Genomic DNA, 19,711 nt, shown 5'->3' with positions numbered 1-19,711 from the left:
GAACAAAACGACAGCAACTTGTCTGTTCCCCTTCCCCAATTCCCCAGCGCTGTTCCCATCCCCCCAATTCCCCAATAAAAATCTTAAAAAAAAAAAAAAGAATTTCCACAAACTTCCACCAGCACACAGACCAATCTGCCTGAACCCACACTTCCACACTTTGCCTTCCTTTCTGTACCTATGGCTGAACTGTCTATGCTCTTGAAACCATCTTCTCCACTTGTGAATTATATTCTAAACCCTCTGTCCTACTGAAGGACATCACATCAGCAAATTCCCCTCTCTCCTTTCTTGCATTCATTTCTTTCTCTACTAACTTCTATCAGATGCGAACATACTTTTCATCTTTAAACAACATCTCTCGATTCCTACATCCTCCCATCCTAGCTACTAATTTCTTTGCCCACCATTACAGTAAAACTCCTAGACAATTTTGACAGTTGTCGATACAGACTCTAATTTTCTTTCCATTTTTTTTCTTCAACCCACTCCAATTACTTCAGTAAAACAGCCCTCACCAAGGTCACCAAGAAGCTCCATATTGCTAAATCCTGTGGCAAATTCTTAGGCCCTTTATTGCTTGAACATAAATAGGGCAACTACAAATTGAAATAGTCCTTGTTTTCACCTGGTTTTTGCCTTGTGTTCCAGACTTGTGGCTTTAAGTGCCACCTGGAAACTCATGACTCCCAAATCTCCAGTCTGGAATTCTCCCCCATCAATTTCAGAGCCATATATTTAATGGTCTGCCCAACTAACCTACTTTGCTAACTGACAGGCATTTCAAACCAATGTATACAAGACCAAAGGCTGTTTGCCACAAGGCAATCAGAGTGACCTTTCAAAACCTAAGTGAGATCGTATCATTCCTCTGCTTCAAGGCTTCAAAGACTCTCATTCAGAGTACAAGTCAAAGTTTTTACAGAAGCCTAGAAAACTTCACATGATCTAGCCCCCAGCTGCTCTCTGCCCTGCTTGCTTTTATTCTTCTCCTCACCCATTCCCCTTGGGTTACACTGGCCTCCTTACTGCTCCTTGACTACACTAAGTAAGCTTCCAGGTGTAGGGTCCTTGCAACTGTTCTTCCTTCTGCCTAGAATACTATCTCCCCAGAAATCCACACAGCTTACACCATTACTTCTTCAGGTCTCTGTTCAAATATCACACCAGAGGCCTTTCCAGACTGCTCAAAAAAACAAGATCTTCCTCCTAAAATCTCTTTCCCTTTAACACCAGTTTACGGCACACAGAACACTCATTAGCAGTTGATATGTCCTTCTCTCAGCCCTTGACTGGCAAGTAGACTCCATGAGGGCGGACTTCGTTTTGTTCTCGCTGCATTCCCAGTACTCTGCCTTGACCGGTGTCTCCATACAGGAGGAACTCAATAAATATCTATTAAGTAAATGTTTCATAAATAAATAAAAACTTTAATGGCTATCATTTGATTCATTTGAAAGAGCTACATCTTCAAAAGCCAGATTTTGTTTGTGTGTACATATTATATACGAGGCAGAAAGCATTCTCTGGTTGTAACCTAAATATGCATGGAAATAGGTTTTACATTTTTCTGAGGTTTTCAAACTTTCATGTGCTTAAAAATCTTTAGAGATCTTGTTTTAAAAAAGACAGATTTTTGGATAGCTCCCAGGAGAGGTTCTGATTCCACAGTCTTGCAACGGGGCCAAAAGCCTACACCAGATGACCCATGCACATATGGTAGTGAGACCACACTAAGACATACTGGCTTACAGCCTTAATACTGCGGATACCCACTTTATCTTAGCATCTCATTTTTCACTTCATAGGTGCTTCTATAACATAAAATTGCAATATAGGGCATCTTACTTTAAATGTCAGGCATAACATACTGGGCTCAAAGTGAAGAACAACAAAAAACTTGAACATATTCCTAAAGTTGCTTGTATGGTTCCAAAACAAGTTCTTTTATTCTAATTTTAGACTAATAATTCTAATTATTTATCCACTTGATAGGTCTTAAATGTCTAAGTAGCTGTAACTGCCAACCCCCACTCAAATCTTCTCTTTTCTAAATAAAATATGCTCAATCTACTCAACCATTCCTCATATAAGAAATTCTAAATTTTTGTTTTAAATACACACTAGTGAATAACTTCATTCTCCTTGGAAAGTTCTGACACTTACCCTCTGGACATCAAAAAGATAATGGCGCTTTTGAACCAGTGTCTGCTGTGACTTCTCCAGATTAATTGCATCCTGGATAGATTTGATGGAAGCCTGCTTTGCCTCTTCTAGTTGGGCAATTTTTTGCTGCAATTATGATATTTATAACACAGGTCAGTGAAAGCACCAAGGGTAATAAAAAGGGATTCATTTGATTCTTCCTCAAAGTTATATCCCTCATTTATAAAAACAACCACATATACACATAACGGGAGAAATGAAGAATTGCCCATAACAGCTACACAATATATTGCTGAATTAACTAAACTATGGAAAAGCTGGAGAAAGTTTGGTAAATTTTAAAAAATGTATCTCAACTTGTGATTTCAAATTAGTAACAAACATTAACACCTATAATTGTATTCATTAAAATTAGATTCATTTCTAATTATATTAAATATATATGTGACTATATCTACATTCACATCAAAAACATCACTTGATGGCCTTGATGCTTCTGCTATAGTCTAAAATGGGAAATAAGGTTTATGGTTCTTACCTCATTGAGTTTATCAGCAAATTCCCCAATAGAGGCACCATATTTTTTAATTACATAGACAAGCAACCCTATTGTTGATATGGCAGAGATGGTCTCTGGTGTAACCACATATATTTCTTTGGATAGAAAATATAAGATAAGCCCAGTTCCGAGCACATAGGGTCCTAAAAAAAGAAAAAGTTATTTTAGGATGGATATGCTAGGTCTAAAAGGGGAAGATAGAAAGATCCGTCTACATTTGATTAGTTGATGGCAAAGTTAAATAATGATTTAAAATAATTAGATTCAAAGACATAAGTGGTATGGTAGAACTGAAAGAACAAGAATCTGGACTCAAGGAATCGGACTCTGCAACTTATAAGAAACTGAGCAGTATAAATAATCTCTGAGCTTAGTTTCCTTGTCTGTAAAATGGGAACAGTACCTTTTTCACAGGGTTGATGAAATAGAGAAATAATGTATGTAAAGTACCTGGCACAAATGCTCTACAAAGAGCAACTATTCTACAACTTTCAGAAGTAATTTGTGCAGCAAAATATACTATTTATTGAACATGAACATTGGTCAGGATAACATTTATCTACTCTTGCCTATTTTTATTGAATAGGAACCTGACACTGGACATGAGCCGAAAAAAACAACTATAAAGTTATATGTGTATATGTACATATATATATGTGTGTATATATATATATGTATATATATATATATATATATACACATATGAATTAAATATCAGGACTCAATTCCTGTAGCATCTAATTATACTGCTTCAAATATGGCTATCTTTTCCTTTAACCAGCACATGAGCTCCGAAATGACACTAACCACAATGTACATTTTTTTAGGATTCTCCTCTGTGCCTCACAAGATGCTAAGCAGGACAAAGCAGGACTTTAGGGCAGCATTTTACAGTATTTCTGAGCAACACTAGTACCAAAAGATGTTAGGATGTATCATGAGAATAAAAGGGTTATACAGCTGACTCGAACAATGCAGTAGGCGAATGGGAATGTTAGGAGCACCAACTCCCCTCCAGAGTTAAAAAATTGCATATAACTTTTGAATCCCCTAAAACTTCACTAATAGCCTACTGTTGACGGAAATCTTACTGATAACATAAATAGCTGATTAACATATTTTTTATATGATATATTATACTGTATTTTTACAATAAAGTAAGTTAGAGAAAAGAAAATCATAAGGAAAATACATTTATAGCATTTATTGAAAAAAATCCGCACATAAGTGGACCCACTCAGTTCAAATCCATTGTCAAGGGTGAACTGCAGTCTCAAATATATTTTACCCAGTTTCCCACACAAAGTTTCAACTTTTTTTTTAATTTGCCTTCAATATATAAATTTTAAATGTGAATTTGCAAAAAAGGCCTATCATATGTAACATTTTAATCATCTATGGAGATCTGAAGACACTAATGTTTCTTGCACTTTCAGTTAGGAAAATGCTATTTTAGGCCACTCCTTGGAGGGTTAAAAAAAAAATCTTTGGTTTCCAGTGTTCCACAGTCATAGCAATATTTGGGTACAGCAAGAAAGGCAGTGTGTGTAACAGAAAGAACACTGAGCTTAATTGGAGAACCTGGGTTCAAGTACAATTCAGTCACTAAAGGGAGAAAGAATCTTGGCAAATTCTTGGTTTTCTAGTTCTGGGTAATAAAAATGTCTTCATAAGACTGTTAAGGATTAAATAACATTAAGTGAAAGCACACTGCAGTATAAAAATGCGAGGTTTTGGAATAGTTTATGCCTTTTTAAAAGGGGAAAAACTGATAAATATGACCCAATTTCTGTTTCCATGCTTATATATACAACTTAATAATCTCTATTGCTTTACCTGGCTTTATTTTAATCCATGGCTCTTTCCATTACCTGACAGTATAATAAAGTGACTCATTTCTTTATTGTCTATCCTACAACAGAATGTATGTTCCATGATAGCAAGCACCTTAGTTCACCACTGTATGCCTATAACAGTGCCTACCACAGAGCAAGCATGCAGTAAATTTGGTATATTAACAAATGGAGACAATGCTATAAAATCAAGTTAAAATCTCAAACAAATTTATTCCAAAGACAAGTTACAGCAACCAAATCAACTGTTACATTAAATCACTTCCACAATTTACTTTTAAAAACAGCTGACTTGATTTTTGTGGTGTATGTGGAAGATGTAAGAGGCCACTAAAATCCTAGGTTAATATAAACTATACTACCCAAACATACTATCAAACACTGGGCAAATGCTCACCTGTTACACCGGTTTTAGGATAAAGGAACTGGAAGAATTCCTCAGGGATCAGCCCATGACGAACTTTTCCTCCATATTCAGGAAGAGGTGGTACAGGGGCGAGACTTGGCTGCCCGGTGTGAAAGATCCTTGTCGCCTGCAGTACCCTACAGGTAGCAATTACACAAATTCAAAGCCTATTCTTTAAAGAGAACACAATGCTTGAACAATTAGTAGAAACAGTGAATGGGGATGAGGACTGAGGCAGTTTGCTACTGTCATAATAGAAAGAGAATAGACCAGGAACAGGATGGTTAGGGGCCAATAATTAGCTATATGATAAGGACAAATGATTTACTTAAAACAGTATGTCACCTTCTACTCAGTACTAGAATCCCTTCTAAGTCTCATCGGTTATCTGTCTAGCACCTTCTATGTTTATTAGGACTGAAATACCTAAGAACAGAGACTCTGCAGCTAGACTATTTGGGTTCAAATCCTAAACCTGCCATTTGACTTTGAGCAAGTGACTTAAGCTACTGTAATTTCCGACTTCTCTAAATAAAGTGGGAATACAGGATACGACCACATAGGGTTGTTGTGGGAATTAACTGAGTTAACACATGTAAAGTTCAGAAAGCTGTTTGGCACATGGTAAAGTTCTATATAAGTGGTTAGCTAATACATTCCACTGCGCTGTGGGCTTCTTGATGGCAGAAATTTGACCTTTCTGAATATTCTGTTATAGGGTTCTAACTAACCACTATGTGAAACGCTTTTTCAGTGCAGGATAGCTATATGTTCATCTCTGAATTGAATGGCTACATATGTTAGGTCCTGGAAACCTCCATCCATTGATTCTAATTTTATTTTTCTCTATAAGAAAGACAACGCTCATGTGTCTGGGTGAAACATCTGTGCCTCCTTACAAACCTAACTGTCCACCATAAGGAGCTCTCTGGTTTTGTTTACAAAAATGGGGCATACAAAACAGAGCACAATATTCTAAATACAGCTTGACCAAATAATTAACTCTACATATATATTCTGGACTTGAACTATTATACTATTATCATAGATTTGCAAATTATTCTTGTATTAAAGTAGCCTAAGATTGCATTTTAGCAGTTTAGCACACTGGTGTCTCATTAAGTTACTGATGAAATAAAATCCTCTAGGTCTTTTTCATATTTGCTGTCAAGCTTAGTCTCCTTCAAATACTCACTATACCCACTCTCTCTATCTCTATCTCACAAATAACCACACTCTCTATCTCTATTCCCTTCCAATGTAAAAATTTACATTATTTCATTGATTTTGGTTCATTGCTTGTCTTTTAAATATTACTTCTCCCCCACCAACTTGGAAATCTGAGATTCATGCTCAAGATTCTGTCACTGAAATCAGGGCTTCTCAACCTCAGCACTACTGACATTTTGGACCACTAACAATTTGTTGTGGAAAACTATTCTGTGCACTGTAAAGGGATTACTAGAATCCCTGTGGCCTTTATACCTGAGGCATCTAGGGTAGCATCCCCCTTCTCACCCAGTGGAGACAACCAAAAATGTCTCCAGACACTGCCAAATGTCCTCTGGACGGAAAAATCACCCCAGGTTGAGAACCACTGATTTTAATCGTAGCACCGGAGAACTGCTTTAGTCTGACACTAACCCTCTCGCCAAATGGCTGTTTTATAGTTCAAGCTCTCACCATCTCTTGCCTAAACTCATTAACAATCCAAAACCTGGTCTCTGTGCTTTTCCTCAAATACCTGTTAAACCCAGCCTCCTCCACTGCTGACAACGCTTTTAAAATGCAAATCTGACTTCTTCAACAGGCTGTCTCCTGCCTACAGAAAACAAACTACTAATATAGCATATGTTTCAGCACCTGTCAAGTTTTATATCCTCACCTTCACTTATTTTCCTGCCTTCCAGCCATATGTAACTACTCAGAGCTCTCAGAAACAAACAAGAAACCAAAAACATGCTTCGCACTGCTCCTTCTGCCTGGTATGCCTGGTAAGTGATAACTGCCAAACTCAACCAGCCTTCAGAACATCTCAAGTAAATCCTTCATAAAGGCCTCTCCAATCTTGGGCTAACATTCATTCACTCCATAAAACATCTACTGACTTTCTACTTATGCGAGGTCCTGTGAGCACAGCAATGAGCAGACAGTCTCAGCCTTCAACAACACTCTAGCGGGGGTGTGGGAAGTGTGAGGGTACAGGTCCATACACAATTTCAGGCAGCTGTAAATTCTATGAAAAAAAAATGGAGCAAGGTAAGGGGACAGGCAGTAACAGAGTAGAGGAAAGGCTTTTTTGGTAGGAGGCCAGACAACGTTTGAGCCAATGACCTGGGGAAAAGAGAGAAGAGCAAGTACAAAGATCCTGAGGCCAAAATTAAGCTTGGCCATTTTCTGAGGAACAGCAAGAAGGTGCAGTATGGCTGCAGAACAAGCTAAAAAGACAACGGGAAGAGATAAATCAAGAGGTAGGATGAGATCCACTCATTTTGGGCCTTCTGGGTTATGTTAAGTTGGGATTTTATTTCAAGTGGGATGCAGAGCTCTGGAGGGTTTCTGGGGGTTAGGGTGGGGGCTGACACAATCCCTATAGCTACTGTGAGAATGGGTTGGAATGGGACAAGAAGAGAGATGCAAGGAGACTAGTTAGTAGACTACTGAAATAGCCTAAGTGACAGTTGATGGAGGTTTATATACTCCAGTCGTTGTGGTCAGATTCCAGATATAATCTGGTGGAAGAGCCCTGCTGATGTATTAGATATGGAACGTGAAAGAAAGAGAAACCGAGGATGTTCCTTGTATCTTATTTCTTGCACTATGATTATTTACTTGTCTGTATGGAACCCTTTTTCTCTGATAAGTAGTCAGTTATAGCCTCACTTTATTGCATATACAAAAAATTACAGATAGATGAAAGCCACCTTTTCAAGCCATAGAACAGTTATCAAATTTTGTAAGACTTAGGACTAAGTTTGGAACTAAAAAGAGAAATCCCAAAGAAAATTGACATGTTTTATGAAATAATATTAACAATAACAGCTGCTAATATTTACTAAGCACACATTATCTACCAGGCACTATTTTTAGTTTCACAGGAATTAAGTCTCTTCATTTTCATAACCCATATTGTACGAGTATCTCCATTTGCAGATGAGAAAACTGAGGTCACACAGCTGGTAAGTGAAGACGCCAGGTGTACCACGTTCTTCCAAGCTTCGGAGTCCTCACTCTAAACCACTACTCTATAGCAGCCTCCTCTCTAGATTGTGTGTGTGCTCCACGAAGGCTGGTACTGTGTTACTCCTTTTCCTATCTCTGGTCATGTGGGCAGCAAATAAATATTTACTGAATCAATGAATTTCTCTGACTCTTATGATTTAGTAGTAAAAGTCAGGATCTGGGAGACAGACCAAAAACAACACACTTCATTGTTTTAACAAAACTTGTTAACTCTTATGTGGGATACAAAACAGGAAGCAATAAATGAGCAAACAAAATAAACAAACTCATAGACAAACAACAGTATGGTGGTTACCAACAGAGAAGGGGGGGGGGATGAAGAGGGTCAAATATAGGGTGCTGGAAGGAGACTAGTCCTTGGGTGGTAAGCACACAATGCAAAATACAGAAGATGTACTACAGAATTGTACACCTGAAACTTAATGTTATTAGCCAATGTTACCCCAATACATTTAATTAAAAGCAAAACAAAAAACTTGTTCTTGGGTATGCAATCTAGGAACTCTGATTCAGGCTGTGGCCACTACCTTACGTTTAGCTGAAGGTCACAAGTGAGAGGGGGCGGGGCTTAGAAGACATCAAAACCAGTTTCTAGTTTAGTTAGAACACACATCACTTATACTCTTAAACTTTGCCATTAGGTGATAAGACGACGTTCCAGGCAATTACAAAAGCGCAAGGGTTTGAATGAGGCTTTACCCGTTCCAAAATTACCTAAAGAAAGGTAATTTCTAGCCTAAGGCTCAGAGAAGGTCACCGAGAAGCGAAATGAGATGACAAAAGAACGAAGGGCAGTATTACACCCCTCTCACTTACCCTGGACCGAGAAGGGCTGCGTTCTTCAGACTGGGGGCTGCAAATACACAAGGCGCAGGTCAGCAAGGTCAAGGTGAAATTTGGTTTGCCCCTTCCTCGGTACCCGCGGGGCCCGATCACTAAGGCCATGCACCCCTCTTTCCTGTCCCCGGAGACCCCAGGGTCACCTTCGGAGCGGCGCTAATCACTCCCTCACTCAGGCCCAAGCTTCGCTGCACCTTTCTTCACCCCCTTTCCTTCCACTCCCTCCACGTAACCCTGGACGCGCTTCTTTACAGTCACTCTGATAGCCCGGACCGGGGTCTACAACTCTCACCCGCTGTGGCGGCGGCAGAAAATACCACCCGGGACAACATGGTCAGCGAAGGGCCACTCGGCTGTCTGGGCGTCCCAGTGACCTGGACAGGCGAGCCTGTCGGGGGCAGGAGCAAGATGGTCGCTCGCAAGTCTCGCGAGAGGAGAACGTGCGCCCTCTTTCCCTTCGTCAATTCTTTTTCTCGCGATAAGAGGCACAGAGCCCTGAGAACCTGTTGCCCGAGGGCGGCCGCGGGAACGCGGAATGGGACCGTAGAAGCAATTCTCGCGAGATGTAGAGTGCCTGTAGCCTCTCAAGAGGGGCGGAGGCCCAGAGGAGTACCACGTGGGGACTGCCGGAGCTGAATCGCCGTCGGGCGTCCAGTTTGGGTCCAGGCTGGAATTGGAACTGTGGAGATGCGGAAGGAAACCCCGCCTTCCCTAGTGCCCGCGGCGGCCCGCGAGTGGAACCTTCCCCCTAATGCGCCCGCCTGTATGGAGCGGCAGTTGGAGGCTGCGCGATACCGGTCGGGTGAGCAGAGATCCCGGGCCTGGGCTCCCTCACCCCGGCTGGGGGTGACCCTCCGCGAGACTGATCCTTCCAGCCCGCCCCCGCCCTCATGTCATCCTGCCCCTGCCTCGCGTAGCTGAGCTCAGTCCCCAACCTTGTCCCGCGTTCTTGAGCTCAGATCCAGACCCGACCCGCGTGGTTCTCTGTGCGGTCTCCATGGAGACGAGCCCTTACACTTCTCACGCGTTGACAGCTTGTACTTCCCTTAGATGGGGCTCTCCTGCTGGGGGCCTCCAGCCTGAGTGGCCGCTGCTGGGCTGGCTCCCTCTGGCTTTTCAAAGACCCTTGTGCCGCCCCCAACGAAGGCTTCTGCTCGGCCGGAGTCCAGACGGAGGCCGGAGTGGCGGACCTCACTTGGGTAGGGGACAGAGGTATCCTAGTGGCTTCTGATTCAGGTGAGTCACTTTCTCCTCAACCCCACAGGTGAAATGGAGGCCAAGGGGTACAGGTTGAGCTGGGTTCGATCTTTGATGCCCCCCAGTCAGTGCTTGGGGGAGCTTGAGGTTGCTGGTCCCCAAGGAGAACTCCTGTGTAGGTGGGAAATACCTTTTCTGAGATTCTAAATTGCCTAGTGGGAATTTCTAATAAAATGCACAACAAAAGTAAGAAATGGGTTAGAACCATTTTTCTTCTATGTAACCTCCGTGATATACCCCAATCCAGACCAAAGATAATCTTGATCTTAAAGATGGTGCTGAAGCCAAATCTGTGCTATCTCTCCATTTCTTCCCATTTTCTTCTTCTTAAATGTCATCATTCTGCTTTCTTTGTTTTAAATGTCAGGCTGAATGGGGCCTGAAAAAAACAATCAGGGGTGGCCGGGTGGCTCAGTTGGTTAGAGCAGGTGCACTGAACAACAAGGTTGCTGGTTCGAGTCCCACAGGGGCCAGTGAGCTGCACCCTCTGCAACTAGATTGAAGACAAGGACTTGAGCTGAGCTGCCGCTGAGCTACCAGTAGGCGGCCAGATGGCTCAGTTGGCTAGAGCGCGTGCTCTTAACAACAAGGTTGCTGGTTTGATTTCCACATGGGATGGTGGGCCCCCCACAGCTGGAGTGAGAATGGTGACTGGACTTGAAGCTGGGCTGCTCCCTCCACAACTAGATTGAAACTTGTAGCTGATGGGTCCTGGAAAAACACACTGTCGTACAGAAAAAAAAAAAAAAAAACCAGTCAAAATTTGGGTGTTGGCAGGCACTGCATGGAACAATAAATGTGGATACTAAAAATTGAGCTCTGACAGTTGAGCTTGAACACTATATATTCAAGGCAACTTTTGGGGGTTTGCTATACTTAGCCAGTCACTGTGCAAGACATTGAATTATTCAACATTTGTTTTAAGACTGTAAGACATTTATTCAGATTGTTCAACAAATGTTTATTATAATTGGGAAGATATAACTTTCCACACTGGACTATATGATACACAGACAATTGTGGAGACTTCATCATTTTCTTCTGGGAACTTATTTTCCAATGTTTTCTCACTGGAAGCAGGGTAATGAATTTTTCCAGCCTTTCCATCTTTCCCTGTCTTTTTCTAGAAGCCTTCCCCACCTAATTGTCTGGACTGTTATTAGAAAAACAGTAATGCCAGCGTAATGCTGAATGGCTTGGAGATAGCTAAACCCTCTAGTGATACAGACTTTGCTTTTATAGGAATAACTTACTTTGTTAGTTTAGTGACAATGGACTACTTGAATCCTAGAAGTGAATTACTGTCCTGGTATAATCCACGCTTGTTTCCCTCTCCCTCCATCCCACCCCTGACAGGTGCTGTTGAATTGTGGGAGCTGGATGAGAATGAGACACTCATTGTCAGCAAGTTCTGCAAGTATGAGCATGATGACATAGTGTCTACGGTCAGTGTCCTGAACGGTGGAACACAAGCTGTCAGCGGCAGCAAAGACTTCTGGTGGGTTCTTGTTCTCATCGCTGCAGTCTCTAGGCCTTCTTTGGGTGTCTTTACTATCTTATTAGCCTCATTAAGTAACGTTTTGGGCTCATTAAACTAATTAGGACATGTCTATAAGATTTCTTTGGAGATTTTGCAATCCATTGTAAATAGATGGTAACAGAAGCCCAGTAGGCAAAGACATAGGACATGTCAGTTAAAGGAAGTTCTTGTCGGAACACATATTTTTATGTAGATAGTGTAGGTCAAAATTAAGTACCTGTTTCCTTTTGCTTCTTAGCATCAAGGTTTGGGACCTCGCCGAGCAGATGGTACTGAATTCATACCGGGGTGAGTGGCCTTTCTTTCCTTTTTAGTCCTGGCCTCAACTGTTTTGTTTTTACTCTCCCCTTTGGGCTCTTTGAACTTTGCTTGGATGTTCAGAGCAGCAGGTCTTGGCTCTTCTGTCTGATAGTTTTCTTCCAAAACTGTAGTCAGGCCCCAGTGTCCATCCCTTACCCTTTGCTTAATTTCCCTACGTCTGTGGATGGCCTCACCGCATTGGCTGCCCGAGGCTCACACTCTTAGTCCCCTTTCTCTCCTCCTGCTTCCCCCCATCAGTTGGTCACCAAGTTCTTTTGAGTCTTTTTCCATTTGGTGAGTGACCTCCTTCTCATTTCTTGTGCTCCCATTTACATTCAGGCTTCACCTCACACAGACGGTGGCAGTCATCTCATCTCTCCATTTGTAATCTTTGGTCTTTTATTGGTTTCTTGTGGCTTGCGGATTAAAATCCCATTTTCTTGTCTGCCCTCCACCCTATAAGCAAAGTGCACCAGCTAAACCCAATCACAGTAGACCCATGGCGTTCTCCAAGTATAAACCCTGAGACTTGTGAATCTTGAACTTTTGAATATTCACCTCCATAAAAGTTCCATTTTTCTGGTGAGAACTATCACTTTCTATTAATGTTCCTTTTCCTGGTCTTTTTCATTAACAGTGCTAGAAGCTGACCCTCTTTCGGGGGAGCCATTTTTCGTGAAGATGCCATATCTTCATGAAGATGACATCTAGAACATGAACGGGTGTGTGGCTAAGGGATGCAGATGCTAGGTGATCACTTGGTTCATTCAGTGGCCAAGCGCCTCCCTCTGCCAATTGTCACTTCAGCGTGCATGATTCACAGACGCCCAATAAAAAAACCACAGGATCATACATATCCTGGACCCTCAGGGTCACTTGCAAATAGTTGAACAATAATGTTAAAATGCCAAGTCTACTCTACTTGCCTTTTGTTTCTTAAACATATGCTGTGATTTCCTGGTCAGTGCTAAGTCTGTCAGCACTTCCCCCATTCAAGCTTTTTCATTCATTGTTTGTGTTTATATCTTATTCCCCCCACTGAATTCCAAATCCCTTGAGAGCTGAGGAACCATCTATGCTTCAGATATTTTGTGTCCCGCCATGGTGCTTATCCCAGGGATTTGCCATTTTCAAGTGAGCAATGAATTCGTGTTGGCTTTCCATGTATTCTAGGGCTAAGAAAGAATGTGGAAGGTGGTTTGATCCCATGCTTCTGTCTCAGGGCATAGCTTCATCCAGACTACCTCAGAAAGTCTGGTTCTGTGACTTTAGAGATGGTGGTTCCCACAGCCTATAATTAACATATAGCAATGATCTTCAAATTTTTTTGTCATATAGACCTAAAAGAATTTTGAAACACTGTACCCTCTCACACATTTTAAAATTGGCATCTAATTTAAGTTTAAATAGCTGCAGAGAAGGTAGTTTCTGGCCATATCATTTATTATATACTTGCATATGTTTGTCAAAATTTTGGATTTGCAAATTGAACCCATTTATGTGTAATTTATGCAAAACGTCTACCAAATAACCTAAGTGGCAAAAACCAATCTGCATTGGTAAACCACTTGGCTAAGTTAAACTTAACTTTGTGTCAGAAAAGACCTGACTTCATTTTTAAATTTAAGTAAGCTTGTTAGATGTGACCTTATGATAACTATTTGTCCTATTTTTCAGAATTCTCATTATTAGAAGCAGAGATAAGCCGTAGAATCACACTTGTATTTGTGGTGTGGAGGAAACCAGGCCAGCCCCTTCACTGAATTTTACCCAGATGCCCTTTCTTTTGCCCTTTGACTCTTAGGGAAAAGCCCCTTTTGTTTTAAACCTTCGGTTTTTATAGTCCTGAGCGCTGTACCGTGGTAAGATTTGGGATAGGGGAGAGATGTGTTCCTTCCATGCAGTGGGAGAAGTGCGATTGTGAAAGCAGACGTAGGAGAGGAGCACTGACAGATTATAGGTAGTTTCTCAGTTCAATTTTAGGAAAGAGAACATTTGAGAATTCCCTTAAAACTTTCATGTCCCAAACGCCCTTGAAAGTTTTTGTATGTTACCTGGAGGCTCTGGGATGTCTTCGTTGTAAATTTCTTCACTATTCTTACTCAGCCCCTAATTTCTCTTTCATCATCTTTACTAATTAATTTTTCCCAAACCCTTTTCGGTTTTATCACTCCGTCAGCACTTCTCTTAGGTTTTGTCTACTCTCTCTCCTTTACAGCTCACTCTGGGCAGGTCACCTGTGTTGCTGCCTCTCCCCAGCAGGACTCTGTGTTTCTTTCATGCAGTGAGGTGAGCTTCCTTCAGCCTCTTTCTCCCCTTCCCGCTCCCTAACCACACTCAGGCCCTCTAGGCCAAAGTCTAGTGTTGAGCGCTCCTGGCCGGCAGCTGCTTCTTTGGATCCTGAAGCTTTTTTTTCTGTTCCTCTACTTCTAGGACAGTAGAATTTTACTCTGGGACACACGCTGCCCCAAGCCGGCATCACAGATGGGTGAGTCCGAGAGCCAGTGGTGGGAGAGCGGTACTAGGAGCCCTCCTGAAATAGGCTTTGCTTTGCCAGAGTCAAAGGCAAGGTTGCCAGATGCCGGGTCACTGGGACATAAGTGATCTAATCGCTTTTTCCCACTGAGGCTCTGCTGGCCCCATTTTGTGCAGCGGGTACCAAGAGGAAGGGCTGGTTCCTGGGAGGGTGATTGACTGTACATTTCCAGGATAGGCGAACAGAGGGGCCAGAGTTGTTATTATATCTTCGTGTCTTACGCTTGAAACTTGCCTGTGACGTGTGTCCAGAAAGGGCAGGAGGCTGATGAATACATTTGGGTTATGAGGGTCAAGGACGAGGACACGACTGCCTCAGCAGCCTGTAGGACACCGAGCCAGGGTGCTCCTGGGACTTAGAATGACCGGCGGAGCTGCTTCTCAGAGCTGTTCTCTGAGTCTTGTTCCAGACTCTTCCCTCTCTCCTCTGCAGGCTGCAGTGTGTCTGGCTACCTTCCTACCTCCCTGGCTTGGCACCCTCAGCAGAGTGAAGTCTTTGTCTTTGGTGAGACTGCACTCCAAACTGTGTTCACTTTGGGAAGGGGGAGGATGAGAGCGGGATCCCTAACGAATGTCACATGCACAGGTTCTAGGCCTCGTCTCATTAGCACACCTGGGCATCAGGTGACATATGCCATTGGAGAGCTGGGGAGGTGGCACTATCTAAAAGTGGCTTTAGTTTAACTTTGGAGAACACCATGATTTTTTCCCCCAGTAGATTGGAGTCCTGGCTCTTGTTTTCTGGGCATGGCTAAGTCCTTGGGCCACAAAGCAAGTGGATTCCTATGCAGCATGTCCTCGAATAACATCATTTCATCCAATGTTGTTTTGTGATGACGTTGATGAAATGCTGTAGAAACTTAACTCTTGTTCATAGCAGCCTGTGGTAAAATTGGTTTTGTTATACATCATTTTGCTTAAAGTCACAGAACCTAACAATGACGTTAAGTGAGGACTTACTGTGTAGGGAATTGTGTTCAACTGTGGATAGTTGTAGCACTGTCATGGTGATGTGGCTGAGCATATGGTGACATAGTTTGTGTTTAAATTAATAACCACATCATCCATTAATTGAATTTTCACAACCACCCAATGGCTAATTATTCCTACTTTACAACAGACGACGCTGGTCGACTAGATTGAGGAAGCAGCCTTCGAATCCAGGTCTCGTTGACTCTTAACCGCTGTGATGTGCTCCCTCTTTTCTGCAGGAGATGAGAATGGGACCGTCTCCCTTGTGGATACCAAGAGTGCACGCTGTGCCCTCAGCTCAGCTGTGCACTCCCAGTGTGTCACTGGGCTGGTGTTCTCCCCACACAGGTACTGTTCTTTGTCACCAGGGTCTGGTAGGTATGGGGCACAGCGAGGGGAGATGCTTATGTTGGCAACACATTAGAGCAGACACTGCTCGAACTGAGGTTTCAGAACATCAAGGATCTCTTAAGACTGTAGTCCTTTTTAGGCTTGTACAATCTCTGTCCGTAAATGGCTAGCACCCTGCACAACACCCAAAACGATTAATATTGTGGGCTTCTAGGGTTGTGTGGTTGGAAAAGCCTGTGTTTCTGCGTTATTGCTGAAGCTACCGGAAGGGACCAGATGGGATGATTAGTTGCCAGGATGATCGTCAGCCTTGGCTTTCCCATTACCCTCATCTTTTCTTGGCACTTGGAATGTGGACTTGAGTGGTAGCCAGACCTTAACCCAGAGTGGGATCAGGCCACCTTCTGTGGGTCACTGTAGTCGGGGCTGGTGGCCGGCCTGTCAATGCTTGTCTTGGGGCCTATGGGTTTGACCTTTCACAACCTCTCCTTCCTCTCCTAGTGTCCCCCTCCTGGCCTCTGTCAGTGAAGACTGCTCGCTCGCTGTGCTGGACTCGGGCCTTTCCGAGGTGTAAGTGTGAAGTGGAGCCCCGGTGACCAGGAATCGGGGAGGGGAGCAGTGGGTCGCCAGGTCCTTTTTCTCTTTAGGAACATGCATTGTCTCTTTCAAGGGGACTGGGTGATGGAAGCAGGCTGACTGTTGATCACCTCCCCGTTCCTGGGCTGACTCACAGACAGCTCTGTCCGTGGTGGAGGAGCAGTGTAGTGGGAGGTGGAATGCCTAAGTCTGGCATCACGGTTCTCTCCCAGAAGGGCACCATCTACCCTTTTTACGTAAAGAACCACATACATGAAATGCACCCTGTCGTAGGGTGCGAGGTACCAGACAGAGGGTTTGAATTGTACTTCTTTCTTTTTTAGCTGAGCCATCCTGCCACCTGTTGGCAGCTCAGCGGCAGCTCAGCTCGGGCTGAGAATCATGTACTTCCTTCTTTACCATGATTTGCTGTCTGATCATCCCCCACCTTTGCTCTCGCCTCCATTTTTTCATATCTGAAAATGGGGCAGTGGATTGCATGATCAACAAAATCCCTTGTGTACAGCTATCTACACTGCTGTCCTGGCGACAAGGCCATACCTTTGATGAAGTGTGTGTGACACACCCCAAAAATGTGCCTTAGATGTGCTGGGTTCTCTTTCTTTCCCAAGTCACTTTTTCCTCTGGTTTCTCACCGTGCTCAAACCTTTTCTGTCTTCTAGGTTTAGAAGCCAAGCCCATAGGGACTTTGTGAGAGATGCTACTTGGTCCCCGCTCAACCACTCCCTCGTGACCACTGTGGGCTGGGACCATCAGGTCCTCCACCACGTTGTGCCCACAGAACCTCTCCCAGCACCTCGTCCGAACAGTGTTGCTGAGTAGATTGGATCTAAGACAGAAAGCAAATCCCCATGAGCAGCCACTCCCTTTGCCCCTGCCCTGTCAGTTTGTGCAACAACACAGGAGCCTTCCGCAGTGTGTTGATAACACCAGACCCGCAGTTACCGGGCACGTCTCTCCACTTGGGGTTGGCAGGATTCTGGGATCCTGTAGTCACAGGGAAGAAAACCGTTTCTGAAAATGGATCTGTATGTATGCCTGAGTGTGTGTAGATACGTAGTTTTAGGAAGTGGGGGGAATAAAAAATCCGTCCCACATCATTCCCAAATCCTCTTCTCCCTCCCCCACAAAGAGTTCACAACGGTTTTATGCTTCCCGTGCAGCTGTGCACGAGGAATTGGCCATGTCTGGATGACGTGTTGGTACGTGGGTGTTCCTGGATCCTCGGAAGCAGCTCACAGACTCCTCATAGAGACAGGAGTAACTTAATGGTTTTTATAGAGCTTTACTCACCTTTATTATGGGCATTGCTTCCATTCACAGAAATCCAGCCCAGCTCACCTCGAGGAAGAGCCGGGACACGGTCACCACAGTCGTGCACATCTTGCCATTAAACTGAGTCAGAAACCCACTTTCGGGCTGAAAATGAGTGTGGCTGGTGCCTGTGTGATGCTCCCCCTGCCCCAGTGGAGTTGTGTATATAAGGGATGAGTGTTTTTCTGTCATAGACGCTATAGAAAAGAGTTTGGGGGTGATGGAGAGCTTAAAGGCATTTCAGTTACATGAAAAACTGACGGGAAGAGAAATGTCTTCCACTTTTTCTACATGAAAACTGCCTGGGGCCTTATCTCCTACCTGCGGGCCCCTTTCTGTGGATATAGGAAGTCAGAATGCTGTTTTGGTGGGCTCCGAAGATTTTAAATTGCAGCATCAGAGAGAGAATTGGAAACACTGGCTTGTGAAATAAAAAGTTTAGGCTTTGTTGGTCTGTCTTGTGAAGTGTGTGTGTTATGTGCACTTAGACATATTTCACTTAGGTGAGTCATGAGGGTGTCAATTGTGTAGCCTATTATTATTTCCCCAGCTCCCTAGAGTGGCCAGTTGGAAGGCAGCTATGCTCACCACTATACCACCGATGCTCACAGAGTGGCTAGTTGGAAGTTCAGGTAAACATTTAGTTACTCGGGTTGATGGACTGACAACTCAGAAATCATGGATTAGTTATTACGGACTTTTGTGCTTTATAAGTTTAACCAAAATCACACGAAACGGATAGTTTGAAGGAATATGGACAAAATATTTGTGAGTAAAGCTTCCATGCTTCACCCTTGCCAAGCATGAGCTCTGTTCTCACAATTACCCTCAAGTAAAATGCACGGGAAATTGTGAATGTATGATTCAGGTTTGGGGTGAGGTAGGAATAAAGCCTTCACTGTTCTTTACTGTAACTCCTTGGGAGGTAATAGAATGGGTTGGTAGAAACACAAGTTCTCAGAGGTTAAAGCTTAAAATTTGTGATCACTTAGAGACAGTAAGATGGAGTGAGATGGGAAGGAACTGAATTATCAGCCCTATTCCTCATGGACTTAAGAATGATGGAGAGAAAACTCAGTGGAAGAGATAAGAATCCAAGGAAATGTATCTGTGTGTCAAGGTGCTTAAAATGACATCAAAGAAGGGAAACAGTTTTTAAAGAACCACATTATCTTACTGTACGGAATGTTAGTTTGGATTCAGCTCTCTGCTGATGTGAAATTAACATCTATTAGTGATTGCCACCAAGATATTTGTAGACCTAATCAAAGTCACCATAGGAATGGCCAGTACAATTTTGGTTGAATGTGAGCAACAAAGATGGCGCAACATAGAAGGTGACCTCAAAACAATCAGAACTGTGGTATCACGACAAGTTACTAGGTTTTCGACTTGAGAATACCTTCAGTAGTGTGAGCATGGACTTGCTGATGACAGATGGGAATAGGCTTATTTTGTATGTTTAAAACGATATAAGCATGTGTTTTGCATTTAATTTCACTGGTTCAAGTGTCCGAATGCTGGAGCAAGTCCATTCCATCTTCATCCTTACTCTGGAGTCCATTAACCTGACGCATCATATCCCCCTGCTGATCTCTGGTCCCTGGGGCATAGGAGGCTCACTCCCAGGTGGTGCTTGTTCCACGGCAAACAGGAGGGCTTGAGCACAGAGTCAGGTGGCACCAGACACTGGGCTGATGCCCGAGGTACCTCTCCTGCCCCACACAACAGTAGGTGGCCGGTGGTTTCATAAGCAGCTGTCCAGGCATTACCCACTG

At 43.2% G+C, this 19,711-nt stretch overlaps 2 protein-coding genes across 2 annotated transcripts in view; one reads left to right on the top strand and one right to left on the bottom strand.

Annotated features, from left to right (window-relative positions):
- ATP5PB (ATP synthase peripheral stalk-membrane subunit b) overlaps positions 1 to 9,491 on the bottom strand; it is a gene marked incomplete at its 3' end in the record, with an annotated part of 18,819 nt that extends 9,328 nt beyond the window's left edge. Inside the window, exons 1-5 of the mRNA XM_019627444.1 lie at positions 9,360 to 9,491; positions 9,044 to 9,080; positions 4,976 to 5,121; positions 2,705 to 2,868; positions 2,167 to 2,292 (exon numbers count right to left, since the gene is read on the bottom strand). Of these exons, the coding sequence (XP_019482989.1) occupies positions 2,167 to 2,292; positions 2,705 to 2,868; positions 4,976 to 5,121; positions 9,044 to 9,080; positions 9,360 to 9,399 (513 nt within the window). The remainder of the gene's footprint in view (positions 1 to 2,166; positions 2,293 to 2,704; positions 2,869 to 4,975; positions 5,122 to 9,043; positions 9,081 to 9,359) is intronic.
- Positions 9,492 to 9,597: 106 nt separating this feature from the next.
- On the top strand, positions 9,598 to 18,387 carry WDR77 (WD repeat domain 77). The gene is made up of 10 exons (XM_019627464.1): positions 9,598 to 9,869; positions 10,118 to 10,303; positions 11,681 to 11,822; positions 12,103 to 12,152; positions 14,383 to 14,453; positions 14,598 to 14,652; positions 15,133 to 15,204; positions 15,911 to 16,019; positions 16,524 to 16,592; positions 17,282 to 18,387. Exons 1-10 carry the CDS (start codon positions 9,755 to 9,757, stop codon positions 17,439 to 17,441), a joined length of 1,029 nt encoding a protein of 342 aa, XP_019483009.1. The 5' UTR covers positions 9,598 to 9,754; the 3' UTR covers positions 17,442 to 18,387.
- Positions 18,388 to 19,711: the final 1,324 nt, after the last annotated feature.

The sequence above is a fragment of the Hipposideros armiger genome, unplaced genomic scaffold (genome assembly GCF_001890085.2).
Source record: "Hipposideros armiger isolate ML-2016 unplaced genomic scaffold, ASM189008v1 scaffold_732, whole genome shotgun sequence".
Lineage (NCBI taxonomy): Eukaryota > Metazoa > Chordata > Mammalia > Chiroptera > Hipposideridae > Hipposideros > Hipposideros armiger.
This window is presented reverse-complemented; position numbering and strand designations above follow the sequence as displayed.